Here is a 14421-nt window from a genome sequence, read left to right as displayed (position 1 = left end):
TTGTATTAATCAAAAAGCAAGTGGAGAGTAACACACTATAAGATCAAATTAGGCCATATTATTTACTTAAAATATAAAATGGAGTGCCGGCCTCTAGCTCACCCAGTGAGAGTGTTCGCCCCATGTGGCTGGGACCTGCAGCGGCCGGGGTTCAAGTCCGACCTGCGGCCCTTTGCTGCGTGTCGTCCCCCATCTCTCGCCCCCTTTCATGTCTATCCACTGTCACTATAATAAAGGGAAAAGCCCCAAAAAATAATCTTAAAAAAAATATATATATATATAAATGGAAATGTTCCCATTCTTGAAATTATTACTTGTCCTGAAGAATTCATAGTACAAAGTGCTCGCTGACATTGTGTTTGTGGCCAAAATTAAAATAATTGATACCTGACGATTAAGGTAGCCTACTGTTTATGATGCAGCCAGGTGTACACCAGGCGACAAATCTCAATGCCTGTTCTAGATGGATTTTGAATTAAACTAATACCTGTTTTCATCAATGGTTTTGTTGTGAAGGAGGAAGTTACTTTAGAATAAAAGCATATAGTGCCGGACTCGGTCAAGACCAACTAGAATATTTAGCGAGTGTAATGGCCGAGTCCGAGACAAGTCCGAGTCCAAATACCAACGAATCCAAGACAAGTATGAGACAACAGTTACTTGTTACTTAATGAATTTTAGAGGTGCTGGTAGGCAGATTATGTTATCTTTGGACAGAGCCAAGCTAGCTAGCAAGAAAGTGAATGTGTATTTCAAAAAACTGCATTGAACACTACACCATCAGAGCATGTAATACAGAATCCACAGCCAATTATGAACAATATGACTTTCACACCACACAAAGGTGATCCTTTCCCTTTCTTTTTTACTAAAAACACATCTTATCTTCAAGTTGTTAAAATTACACATTCAACATTTGAATGTGCCGATTCGGGGGAAGACCCAGGACTAGGTGGAGGGATTATATCTCCAACCTGGCCTGGGAACGCCTCGGGATCCCCCAGTCGGAGCTGTTTAATGTGGCTCGGGAAAGGGAAGTTTGGGGTCCCCTGCTGGAGCTGCTCCCCCCGCGACCCGACACCGGATAAGCGGACGAAGATGGATGGATGGATGGATTCAAAATTTGAATGTGCCGATGTGTGCTGCCACTACTCTTTCCCCTGCCTGCACTGTTTCTATGCAAATAACAAGGCAAAGAATAATAGGATAGTTTTAGCTCATACCATCAGTGTTGTAGGAATACTCGTTCATATGCTAAATTTGCATATAAGCACTAGAAAAACTAAAATGTAAAATGTCGTTATTTGGACACATCTTATGAGTTTATTCACCAAAGTCTTAATGATGCAGAAGAAGAAGAAGAAGAAGAAGAAGAAGAAGAAGAAGAAGAATAAAAAGAAGAAGAATATGAGGAGGAGGAGGAGGAGATCTGGCTACATAAACTGGTCTCTGCTGCATTAGTAGGACTGTCCATTGCCTACACAGTGAAGTGCTCTAACATTAGCCTCTGTCTGAGCTGCATCACATTAGTTGAGTCACAGCAGAGGGAGGATAGGTGGCTATAATAAACGCTCTAATAAGAAAAACACTGTCTCGGTGACATTTCATCAAATTAAAAGTTCATCTCTGGATAATTCTGTTCTGAGCAGATTCATGCTGCTGCCACTTTAGACAAGAGAAGTGAAAGAGGAATGTCTTTAAAAATGATGCAGCGAAGTTTCAGAAATTTAAATACATTTAAAAGCATTTTACACTCATGTAAATTAATGTGACACTTAATTATACATTGAGTAAATGCTTTGGAAATTAAAATAAAAACTCTAATCCCACATGCACTCAGTTTCACTCCTTCCTCATTATACACCCAGGCCAGCGTCTGCTGTCTCTGCTGTCGCTTCCTGCCCTGACCTCAGTCTTAATGGATATAACCTTCCCATTTCTGCATTTAGGCACACAATCTGTCCTGGCCTGGGGCAACGTGTCACATCAACACATCCTGCAGCTTCCCTCCAGCCAGCCACAAATCGGTAAGATAATAAACACATCAGCACGGTGAGGTTCTCTTTGTCGAAATCAATTTAATCAAGTTGCAATGACTGGAAATAGTTTGCCGTGGTGTATCATTGCCTGTTTACAGGTTTGTTTGTTTTTAACATTCATAGTTGCTATGCAAGCATCAAACTGAAGATTCAGTGTATCTGGCCAGGGGAAGTTGGAGAACAGCCGTATATCAGTAGAGAGGGACTGAGATAGAGAAAATGAAAGCTTGGTGAGAATTGATTTTTCCATACTGGAGAACAAACTGGAGCCACACACACACACACACACACACACACACACACACAATACTGCTGGAGTGTAGTAGCCTTCCACCTATTGATCCACACTGCCAATAACATAGTCATTTGCCATCAGGGATTTGTAACAATCATTATATACTGACCCGGCCGGAGGACAGCAGTGTTGTCCTGCTTTATTCCATTCAGGATCCATACAACAAAAGCTACAAATGAGTTCTGAGCCAAAAGTAATTCCTCTCATTTATACAATATACAAAAGTGTAAGTTTTGTGGGCAATGAATCCCAAAGATCACTAGAAATAAGCAGATTTAAAATATCAGTCATTTGCTAATCTTATCAAAATTGACAATGTGAGTTGTGGGAAAGCAATGACTAGCCTGTCATTCTTGCCAGAATAGAAATGTGTCAAATCATAATCATCACATTCATTTGCTACATCAACACCTGCCAGGCAAGCAGGGACATTATGCAATCCTGACTACTAAAATAGGAATAATGGAGTTTGGTGCATTTTCAAGCAACGTCTTAGTCATAAACTGGCCTGGCTCGTCTGCATAATGAGCTGCTCTGCTTTGTCTTTTTCAACTGGGAAGCATCTAGCTTAGCTTGCATTAGCTTATCTCCCCAAAATGAATCCTCCTGATTATCTTGTTTTTATTCTTTTACTTTAGGAAGCTTCTTTTAAAAACAGTGGATCGAGGTTAAAAAAGAATTTGGGTCTGAATCTTTAATAGGTGCACAATCCCAAAATATACTGTGATGCTTTTGTAATTCAACAGGCCAATATTTCCCCTGTTTAACTCTACGCATCTTTCAAATTCCATTCACCAACATGTCGGAAGATGAAATGACAATAAATCCATGCATTATCCTGTAGAATAAATGCATAGGACCGAAGACGAGCCGCTGGTTAAAGATCACTGGAGGGAAAACAGCTCATCGACACTGTCACAAGAAATGTTTCTGCTGGATGAGTAATTTTACATAATGGCTTGCTTTTGGCCTCCTTGAAATGAAAAACAGGCTAAAGTTGTAGAGTTTGTGCTTTATACCTGATCTTGACAAGCCAAGCATGTAATATTCATCTTTTCATCAGTGACAACTGCTGAAGTGCCCTTGAGCTAAGCACTGACCCCACAGCCGCCCTCAGTGTAATCACTCAGCAGCCGACAGTGGAAGGCTGTGGTCGAACTACGCCAAGTGTGTCTGAGTGTGTAAACCTGCATCTCACTGCAACTTCTCCCCAAAGCTGCTGCCTCCTCCCTGCTACACTCACCATTGACTACATCACCTTAACAGCATTTAGCATTTTTTTTATCACAGCCAAGCCCTAGATGTACGAGGTACAATTGTGTTAAATTTTCTTTTCTTTTTTGGCCTTTTTCTGACTTCATTATATGGCAGGTAACAGAGTTTGGTGAGCCGCAGCTGATCCTTAAGCGTGAAGTGTGAAGTGCAGTTGGTGGGAAGAGGGATAACAAATTAATTCTCCCGGCAGAGCTTGGTGCCCTACATGGCAGAGGAGTGACTGGTAGACCAATTATGAAGCCATCTCACACTCCACAGCCCTTCCTATGAAATCCATCACGTTTGTAGAGATGACTACACGGATTACAGCATGTGAGAGGTGATACAGTAGGCTATTTATACTTCAAAGGTGTAGTCAGAAGAATTTACACCACTGTTCTGCAGGTATAACCTAATGTGATATTTTACATGGACCCAAATACATGGACAAATAGGAAACTGCCCAAAGATGGCTACTAAGATGCAATATATTTGACTAGTGCCGACAAATGACGAGTTCTGTTTTCATTTGACAGTGGAGAGATGGAAACGTTTAAGGAGAAAGACAAGATCAAATGCAACAATTTGCACACAACAACCAACTTAACCAGTAGCCACCCGTCTATACACTTTGTAACTGGCAACCATTATCTGATGTCACAGCCAGATACTACAACAACCAGAACAGCAATGTTTGTTTTCCCCGCTTTCAAGTACAGTCATCTTAGTGCTGCTCCTCGGGGGCTCTGGAATTACTGAATTAATCAGTTTACAGAATCACAGTGTTTGGCCAATTACAGACCATCATGCTTCATCATCCAGCTGGTGAGTTTTGGATGGCATGACTGAGGAGTTTCTGAATTGTGCTACACACTTGGCAGGTGTGTTGTTTAAAAGCGTAACATCGATCCATTTTATTCAAACACCAATTTCAGCTCAAAAACATCTGTGTAATTTTTCCTATTGGCATACTGTGTGTGTGTGTGTGTGTGTGTGTGTGTGTGTGTGTGTGTGTGTGTGTGTGTGTGTGTGTGTGTGTGTGTGTGTGTGTGTGTTGTGTGTGTGTGTGTGTGTGTGTGTGTGTGTGTATTAGACTAATTAATTCTGGATACAAAAAAACTGTGAAAAGCATGAGGTTTTCCTGTTAAAAAATGTATTCTGTGTTTGTGCAGGGAAGACTCTTTTTAACCAGTACAATCTGTTCTACTCACAGGCGTGTGTGACAGAGAAGCTGTTGGAGGACTCCAGGTTGTCAACATTGTAATTGAGGTGGAAGGGTTTCTCCGTCGCATTCTGGTTGGTGTTATACAGCTGGACAGCAAACCTGAAGGCGCTGTGCTCCTGCACTGTAGAGCGCATGAACAGTCCACCTACAGGAAAGAAAATGTCACATAACACAGCGCTCTAATTAATTCCCATACATGAAGAATGCACTTTTTACTCCCGTCGTCAGGGTATTACTTTTTTTTTTTTTTACAGAGTGAGGGCAGTCCGTAGTCTACAATTACGCATTATTGGACATATGATTGATCCTTTAATTTAAAGAAAGGACGCCAAGAAATGGATGTGTCACCACTCACAAAATAATGCACTGCAGATACGGAAACGTTTTCACAATTTGGATCAACTCTATTTTTTACCAAACTGCCTACAAACACGCGCAGGATCCCACAACCTTCTGGCTATATAGAAGTGAACTTGGTAGCTATAATATGCGAATAATCAGTGCGACTTGCAGAGACGTGTCCTAGTTAAATTATGTGACCAAATACATATACAGTACAGTACGTAGTCAGAGTATCCCAATGAACTTACCAATGTTGATTTGGTTTGGAAACCCTGCCAGCGAGTCCCCCCAAAAATACAATAAAACAAGGACTGTCGCTATTGTGCGATGCCACATTTTTCTCCGAGAAGTGAAATCAACTCCTGGTCTGGATGTGACAGAGGGAAAGCGGGGAGAACCATGTACACGGGCTTGTACGCAAAGAAATCCACAAGATGCGGCGGGTCTCGCTCACTCACTGTGTGCACCCACGTTGAATGTGTGCCAGCGCAACTGCAGCGCCAGCCCTCTGCTGCTGGAAACCTAAAGCCAGTGTTTTATCTCAAAGATGGTGGTGGCGGAGGAGAGAGAAATCGGATCTCTTCTTGCCTACTGTGGATAAGGACCACTGAAATGGGCCAGAGAGAGAGAGAGAGAGAGAGAGAGAGAGAGAAGAGGGTGGGGGGACGTTTATCAAAGTTGGTCGACTGACGTTGAATTATAATAGCAGCTCCCGTCTTTCTCCTCACGTCACTGCAGATTTGGTGTGAGGCGGTGTAGCCTCTGCTGGGTTTGGTGTTGGTGTGGTGCAAAGACAGAGCAGCACATACCAGCATCTTAGTATACAGACCAATACTGCTGACTTGTAAGTGTGTGTAAGCAATGTGTGTATACAGGCCATGTAGGTCTGTCTGTCTATCTATCTATCTATCTATCTATCTATCTATCTATCTATCTATCTATCTATCTATCTATCTTATCTATCTATCTATCTATCTATCTATCTATCTATCTATCCTTTTTCTCAAATACAGTACATCTTGTCTCCCTCCCTGTTGTGATCAGATGTGTAGCCACACTCATGCAGCAGCATTAGTCCTGCACACTAGCGGCATAATCTTAGGCTGTCCCCTGCAGGTGTTTGAGTGCAGAGACTGTACATGTGGGAGCTAATGCACTGATTTATCACTGTTTAATCACTGGTTGCCAAGTGGCCTCACTAATGCTATATATTTGATTCCTAATTTACTTAAATGTGCTTTTGTTGCACTCATCCGAGAACCATCATGCTGCAGTTGTGGGTTTCTCAGTGGTAAAACTCTAAATGAAAAACCAACAACAGCGGCATTCAGTATTTTTTCACATTACTGACACATGGAAAAGAGGCCAGTTTCTGTGATAAAGATTAGTGCAGAGCACATGATTTTTACTGTTTGCATCTTGACAAATGTTCAGGCACCGTGTCTGAGATGCCTGAAGTTATCATCATTATTAATTATGATACAATTAGTTGTTTGTCTTTAAAACTGGCTGAATCTCAAGCAGAAAGTCCACAAGGGAGGGATCTGGCAGACAGATGTTTGAGCGTGTGTTTGTGGTTTAACATGGTCCATCCAATTATTACACCATCAACATGACAAGGACGTTGTGCTCCCCCTGGCAATCAGACACACATGAGAGGACTGGGAATCACGGACAACATCAGGACAACATCAGCACACCAGCACCGCAGCTCACGTCATCTCTATCACCTAACGAGTTGATGGCCAGGTAAACTGTGGCCTTAAAACTTAATGATGTCAGTGGATCTAAAACTCCAGTAATGGAGAATACAATTCTATTTGTGTGCGTGTGTGCGTCTTGGTGTTAACTTATTGTTATCCCTTTGGTTTTTCTATTGCTTCTCATTTAGGACACTGCCGCTAATCTCTGCAGCCTATACAAAATGCAGCATCTACAGTTTAACCAAATCACACCGCCAGAGTAAGTTTACAGCTGATTTTCAGTCTTTGACATTTCATGGTGCTTTTTATTATACTGTAATATGTCATTTAAATCACTTTCTGTACTCCACGCTGCAGCGCTGTACAGGAATGTGATTTAAATAGTTATTGAACTCCATTTCTTCAGGACAACCACTCTTCTGCCTGAAGTTTATTCTCTTTAATCAATTATCTATTTCAAGACAATGAAGTTAAATCGGTTTTTTTCACTTCAGTATTGCTTACTCACTGTGGGCAACTCTTACATTCCATTAGAGTAACTGAACAAATACAATATCAATTATGTTCACAAAGTGTGATTTGTTTGAACAGGGGTGTATGTGTGTATTATATGTATATATATATATATATATTGTGTGTGTGTGTGTGTGTGTGTGTGTGTGTGTGTGCTGGAGTGGTAGAAATCATTACTGCTTCCTATTTAAACTGCTGCAAAACCAGCACAGCAGAACAGCTACAGAGTCTATGCTTATTGATCTAGATGTGATTTAATGCTTGGCATACAACTCTAATATTTCACAGGACACAGTAGTGAGTAGAACAACTGCACTATAAGTGTAATTTCATGAACAAAAAAATGCATACACTGTTAGTATGTCGTTTGTTGATGTGAGTTCCCTGCCACTTGATGAATGATCCAATTAGGTTAATTTTAACATAAACTCAGATTTTTTAAATGAAATTCTTGCTAAACACAAGAAGTGACGGTATAACTACAGTTAAGTAAGTTCTCTATGTTGACGGCTGCCTTCGGAATTGCATACCAACATACTATTTATACCAAGTATGATGTAAAATTCAGTATGTAATGCGTTCCAACAGCATAGTATATGGATTTTGTGTACAAAAGAAATGCCCGAATGTATACTAGGTATACTAAGTAGGAAGAAAGGAATGAACAATTTTCATTCAATGGTCGCTCGGATCAGTAACGTCGTAATCGATACAGTCACGTGATGCAGGGAAGGCGTATTGCTTGTAGTAAGCATATAGTATGTAGTATGCAGTACATTAGTATGCAATTTGGAACACAGTCATTGAACCAGATAAGGGACTGTATGAAAGTTATAGGTGTGATGGACCTTGTTGTTTACTTTGTAAAAAAAAACACAACACCCTCACTACAACATGTCAAAATAATATAACAGATTAGTTCAACCTGCCAAATTGCATACCCCACTTTAAACCTATCTTAATGGAACTTCTAATGTGTATATATATTATACAATAATAATAATAAAATACAGTAACTTAAGTAGGACAGTAACTTTCAGGATAACACAGTTTCCCTCAGTGAGAAGTTCCTGAGCAAATATCTGACAGCATTTCAATAAGTGTTAGAAGTCTTTAAGAGAGCATTTAGGTAACCATTACACTGCCGCCTCAGCACACCTTGGGCATGCTTCCTAATTTCCTCCGTGGCAAATGAAATCTGCTCAGGGAGTCTCTCACTCTCTGTCTGATACACAACCTCTTTAGCAAGATTCAATTGAGTGTAAATGTCAGCAGGTCTTACCAGAACTTCCTATGGAGTTTAAGTAAGAATGGCAGTTATGAGGTGTCGACCATATGGTGGGTTCTAGAAATAGCATGGTGTTGTTCTGGCGTTGGTCCAAGACGCTAACATGAGCAATGTGATGATAAATCCCAAACCCCTGCACTGCTTTGAGGTTTTAAAAAGAATAATGTGTCTAGTGTGACACAGCAAAAACAACCACATATCACAAAACAAACATTTTCAATCACTTGTCAATACAAAGTCTATGAATTTAACCTTGTTTTATATATAGTGATTGTAAGCCTGAGGGGGCAGAGTGGCCTAAATACAGGCAGTGATACACGTAGCACTAAATCCCCTGACACACCAACCCGAGGGCCGACCGTTGGCAGAAAAGGCAGTCGGACTGATCAGTCGGCTCCCCGAGGTCCAAAAAGTGCCTCAGAACGCACCGAAGCGACGGCGACTTGAGAGTACATTCCGTGCGTGCTCGAGACGTAATACGTCTCCATAACAGCAGGCAGCGTTAATCTGTATTGTCGCCCGAAAAATTAAAACGACAGCTGATTGGACGAAAGCATCACATGGGTCTGGTTGCATACCGGGCATAATGGCGGCTTCGTTTGGAATACGATCTTATATTTTATGAAGATACTTCACCGAAACGTGTTTCTGAAAACATTTAAAGCGAGAAATAGGCCATGCAGTTGCTGGATGTGTCTTCATTTCAGATCGACAAAGGTCAGTTTAAAAGATTTTCGTCAGATTTTGCGAGGCATTAGTCAGGCTCATGCCGCTCGTCATTTCTGGGTTAGCACTTCACCAATCAGATTGGTTTTTGAGTCCGACTGCCCGCCCTCCGACTCACCAAGTCAGGTCGGCCAAAATGAAGGAACAGACTCGAGTCACTGACCTCACCAGACTGTCCGACGGCCGATTATCGGGTTGGTGTGTCAGGGCCTTAACAGAGAGCACACAGTGACAATCAAACACATCAGACATCCACAGTAGTTGAGTCATCAAAAAGGCAACAGATTCTTACTCAGCTGTAATCGTTCTTGAAAAATTAAAAATCTGTGTGAACACATTTGTCTAACGTAAAAATAGAAATCTATCAGGCTCTCAGATTTTCACTGTGCGTCTTAATCAGTACATTTTATAAAAAGCTGGTCATACTTTCTTAAGTATTTATCAGGTAAAAAGCAGAGCTAGGTATGTATTTATTTTGTATATTGTATTGTTTTTACTTTTGTTAAACAGTTGCTTTCGGGATTGGAACTCACAACATTATTTATTTAGTAAAAGTTAGTGTCATTACTCAGAGCTGGAACCTGTGAAATTGGATGTGGAACGTTGCAGCCATGTGCAGAATTGAAAAGTGCACCGCCGAAGTGCTTTGATGCATGCATGGCCTCATTTAGGCAGATAATATAAATGAGGGCTGGCACTGGATAATTAAAAGGCAAGAAATCCAGTTGGAAACAATGTCGTCGAAACCAAGCACGGAGCAAATACAATCTAATAAAGTTTGATAAGGTGTTGCTTTCCTGGATGCTCAGAAGATGAAACTGCAGCAGACTTTGCTATAATAGAACAACTTTCAATTAGCCAATATCATACACAAAGAGACGGCCTGAGGGAATAGTGTGCAGTGGATTAACTGGGATTATTAATATTTGAGCCAAAGCCAAAACCAAAACCACTGACAGTATGTAACCTGCCTGCCCACCTGGAAAAGTGGTTCCCAAGAGAGGTTTTACATGTAACCAAACAATAAAAGTAATGCCCGTAATATTCTTGAGATGAAATGATATTGTACTTTGTGTTATGGTACCCAGGGTCAGGGCTGCAATAAGTGGACTGGAGATCCCCAGAAAGGTCAGGAGATAAAAAGAGCACGCTGAGTGCTATAAAACGCCACGTTAAAACCTATCATGTTTAATTCTCCTAAGGCTTCCTGTAAATTGCCTGTATTTATGGCTCAACAGAGTTTCAGCTACAGTGAGTGCTCCAAGTCTCTCAACATGCCACATCTTACAATATAGGCTGACATTGTGTTGCTCTTGACTTGGAGATTGTCCGTCTAATCTTCACCATTGAAATCTTATTTAATATGTTTAATTCTCATCATTAGAAGCAGTTCTGATACTGTTATATTGAGGTTTAAGTTTCAGCCCAAATGTGTTTATGAGCAGAAACAGAAGAAATACAACTTAGGAAGTGCAAGCAGACAACTAGATGGTGATAATAAGATAATTTGTGTACAGAGCCAGTGAGTTCATCAGTATAAGAAACGTGTTATAGTGTTGAGTACATAGGCTGCTGTGGGGAGAAGAGAGCCAACATACAGTATTTCTCTGGAGCAGCTGAGTCGACAAGAGCAGGGTGCAGATGTGTCCTACCATGACACCGGTTTGAGCTGACAACTCAGAGTAATTAATCCATTGCTGCGTGTCCACAGCAGACGATGTCTCTCTGTTTGACCTACAGGTGATAACTGCAAACCTCATGGAAGATGGAAACTGTGAATATAATTATTATACTGTCTGTTTAAAAAAAAAAAAATTCAGTTCTCTAGATCTCAGCTCAACTCTACTTATGATAGCAAGTAGACATCACTTTATTTTTGGGGGGTTACAAGATATTTAAGTTTACAAAACTCTTTTATTATCATTATATTTTTGGCATTTTAATTCTATCTGTTTAGAATATCTTACTTTGGCAAGGGAGGCATGTGTTATAATGCAATTTTGGTCAGAAGGAGACAAATTAGTGACTTATATCTTTAATTGTTCATGTATCACTGCATATCTAAGAGTTGCGCTATATGGCTAAACTCCTGCAAAGAAAATATTGTGGCAGGAATCTACAGCCATATAGTGCCTCTGTGAGGCTGTGATGCCAAATGCTAATGTCAGCGTGCTAACATGCTCATAATGACAATGCTAACAAGCAGATGTTTAGCAGGTATATTGTTTACCATGTTCACCATCTTAGTTTAGAGTGTTAGCTTGTTAACATGTGCTAACTACTACTTATCACAGAGTACAGCTGAGGCTAGTGGATATGTCATTAGTTTTGCAGATATTAAGTCATGAACCAAAGAGTTGACATTATGGCACTTTATGAAAAGTCAGGGAATAGCCAATGGACCCCTATAGAGCCATGCAGCTAACATTGCTAAAAACTAAGCTGCTAATAAAGAGACACTTTTTGACACTTAAAGATGCAGTAGGCAAGACTTATAAAACTAACTTTCTGTCATATTTGCTGAAACTAACACTATGTTCCAGTAGAACTACATAAAGCAGTTCATACATTTAAAAAAAAAAAAATCCGGCTCCTCTGGCACCACCTACAGCCTTTAGTGCGATTTGCAAAAGTCCACAGCTCCCTGTTCAGATGCACCAATCAGGGCCAGGGTGGGGTGTCTAACTGCATGTCAATCACTGCTCATGCACACACATTCATTCTCCCTTGTGGGGGGAGGGGCTTAGGAGACCGTATGGGCTTTAGCAGAAAGGTGGGGAGGGACAGTGAAGTTGTCGATGTTCAAATTCTTTGGCTAAGTCCTGGATCTTCACAACCCTACCTACGGCACCTTTAATAGATTCACCCATCCAATGAAAACATTGAGAGCACTTAAATTGTGTGTGTTCATTATTTATTCTGTTTCAAAATAGTGTGTTTTAATAGTGTAACAAATAGGTAATTTAGTCTTAAAAGTATTCGTAATTTGCTAAATGCTGGACACACAGTGTTGATCACTGTTTATGGGCTTAATGAAGAGACTAAAGTGTATATATGCCATCTGGCAAATTTACTGCAAAGATAATTACCGAGCTGTGTGCACTACTGTTCAGTGATTTAGTGGTAAGTTAAAAACAGTAAATGATGTGTATATGCCTTCATAAAGTATTTAACCCACATTTCACTTTGCTGCATTCTTAGGTGTTAAAGCCCAAACTCAAACTGTGAATATGTATAAATCTGTATACATTTAGGAGAATATAGGTTGGAGCTCTGTCATGGAAGTAGTAACAGTATAGATAATTAACCAGATTTTAAAGTCAATTTAAAATGTACTGAGAGACAGTGTTACAAGGCTTTAACGCAACAAATGAGTCTTAGTAATGAGACTGTGCTTGGAGCCTTGCAACAGGATTTTTAAACAAACTGAAGATGATTTAAGGGTGACTGTGTTATGTAAGTACAAAGTGCATCACAATGAAGTAAACAGGTTGTGACAAAGGCATGAGCAAGAATAAGAAAATCCCTAAATAACCCAGCTAAAGCTCTGATAAGACGTTCACTGAAGACCCAGAATGATCACAGTCACTCCTCATCCATCGTCACTAAGCTGGAGCGTATCTGCAACGAATAATGGGGCAAAATCCCAAACTTCAAATGCACCAAGATGATACAGACTCAAAACTGCACTCACAGCTCATGTTGCATATAAAAGGCATTCCAAACTGAACATGTATCTGAATGAGATACTGTACTTCTGTATTACCTTTCAATAAAGGGCAATACTGTGATGAGCCAGGAAGGGCCCGTTAGCTAGTCAGTTCCTTCCAGGTCCTTGTCTGTCAGATGCTGATGTTTCGTGTCAGACATGCTCTCCCACTCAGTAGGGATATTGTAATTTTGTATCGTTCAATTGTTTTGTCAATAAAACTTAAAAGTATCCAGTTTACTTTTATGTATGACGAAGTAAAGCATCAAATCCTCACATTTGAGAAGCTGAATGACTTAAAATGACCATCAAAATAGATAGATTTGCCGAAAGTTTTAAATCTCCCTTCACTTAAAAGCACTCACAAAGTATACAGATACTGATACAGACAACACAACCTGTTACATGGTAGGAAAAATCACAAGTTCATGCTTCATTCCCTGAAATATCCTACTACATCTTCATACAGTATAACACACAGTTTAATGTTACCTGCTATGACCTATATGAGTGGGGCCACTGAGAGTAATTTGTAGTCAGCTTTTCTTTCCAAAACGTGCATACGCTATGAACAGTTTTTCAGTGAGATAATCTCATAACGATAAAGTGTTTGTAATATCAGTTTAGGTGAGTTTATCTTCCATCTTATAGCTCCTAATACCTAATATTAGCATATCTGTTAAAAGAAGGGCAGCTCAAGGGAATGTTTTTATGTAGTGAAATGAATCCCAATGCTCATTTCTTCAAGTCAAACACTGAAAGGTATTTATTGTTTGCAGATGGCAGAATTGCTTCGGCATACTACTATTTATTTTCTTCTTGGCATGATGAAAAGCTGATGATACATAATTGAAAAGAGTTTATTCCACTGGGATGAAAAGTCCACTTGTCCATTACTATATCGAGTATGTAATTAAACTGTCACATGGCTATCCTCTCTTAACAGAGCAGCAACTGAATCAAATTATATTTAGTAGAACAGATTGCCTGCAAATTGAGAAAAGCATGAAATGAAAGTCTAAAATTCTGGTAATTAGGAAGTCTTATTTGAACATCATGTTGGTAACCAGAGGGAGGTAAGGTGCAGCAGCACGGAATATTAATGGAAATTTGATTAAACATCCCCACGTCTTTAACAGAATATCCCACAGGCAAAGCGCTTACAGAACAAAACAAATTAGCCTGGCAATTTTAATTATCAATGTTCTGTTTTCTCTTTTTCTGCCTGATGAGATCGCAACAACAGATGTTTTAAAGGACAGAACTAACAGACTTTCTGCCTTCAGGCCGACTTTCCATTGATACTCTCCATATTTCACATTACCTC

General features: G+C 40.0%; 1 protein-coding gene across 5 annotated transcripts in view; it reads right to left on the bottom strand.

The window, feature by feature from the left end:
* Positions 1 to 5958, bottom strand: part of gria3a (glutamate receptor, ionotropic, AMPA 3a) — a 76945-nt gene extending 70987 nt beyond the window's left edge. For 2 of the 5 annotated variants that reach the window (XR_005636392.1, XM_039776986.1), the window contains exons 1-2: positions 5404 to 5954; positions 4800 to 4958 (exon numbers count right to left, since the gene is read on the bottom strand). Coding sequence is in view for 4 of the 5 variants with exons in the window: in XM_039776986.1 (XP_039632920.1) it covers positions 4800 to 4958; positions 5404 to 5491 (247 nt within the window). In the remaining variant the exon portion in view is untranslated. Of the gene's footprint in view, positions 1 to 4799; positions 4959 to 5403 lie in introns of all 5 variants that reach the window. The other 3 variants (XM_039776987.1, XM_039776985.1, XM_039776984.1) reach the window with 3 other exon arrangements.
* Between the last annotated feature and the right edge of the window lie 8463 nt (positions 5959 to 14421).

This window comes from Perca fluviatilis, chromosome 16 (genome assembly GCF_010015445.1).
Source record: "Perca fluviatilis chromosome 16, GENO_Pfluv_1.0, whole genome shotgun sequence".
NCBI lineage: Eukaryota > Metazoa > Chordata > Actinopteri > Perciformes > Percidae > Perca > Perca fluviatilis.
This window is presented reverse-complemented; position numbering and strand designations above follow the sequence as displayed.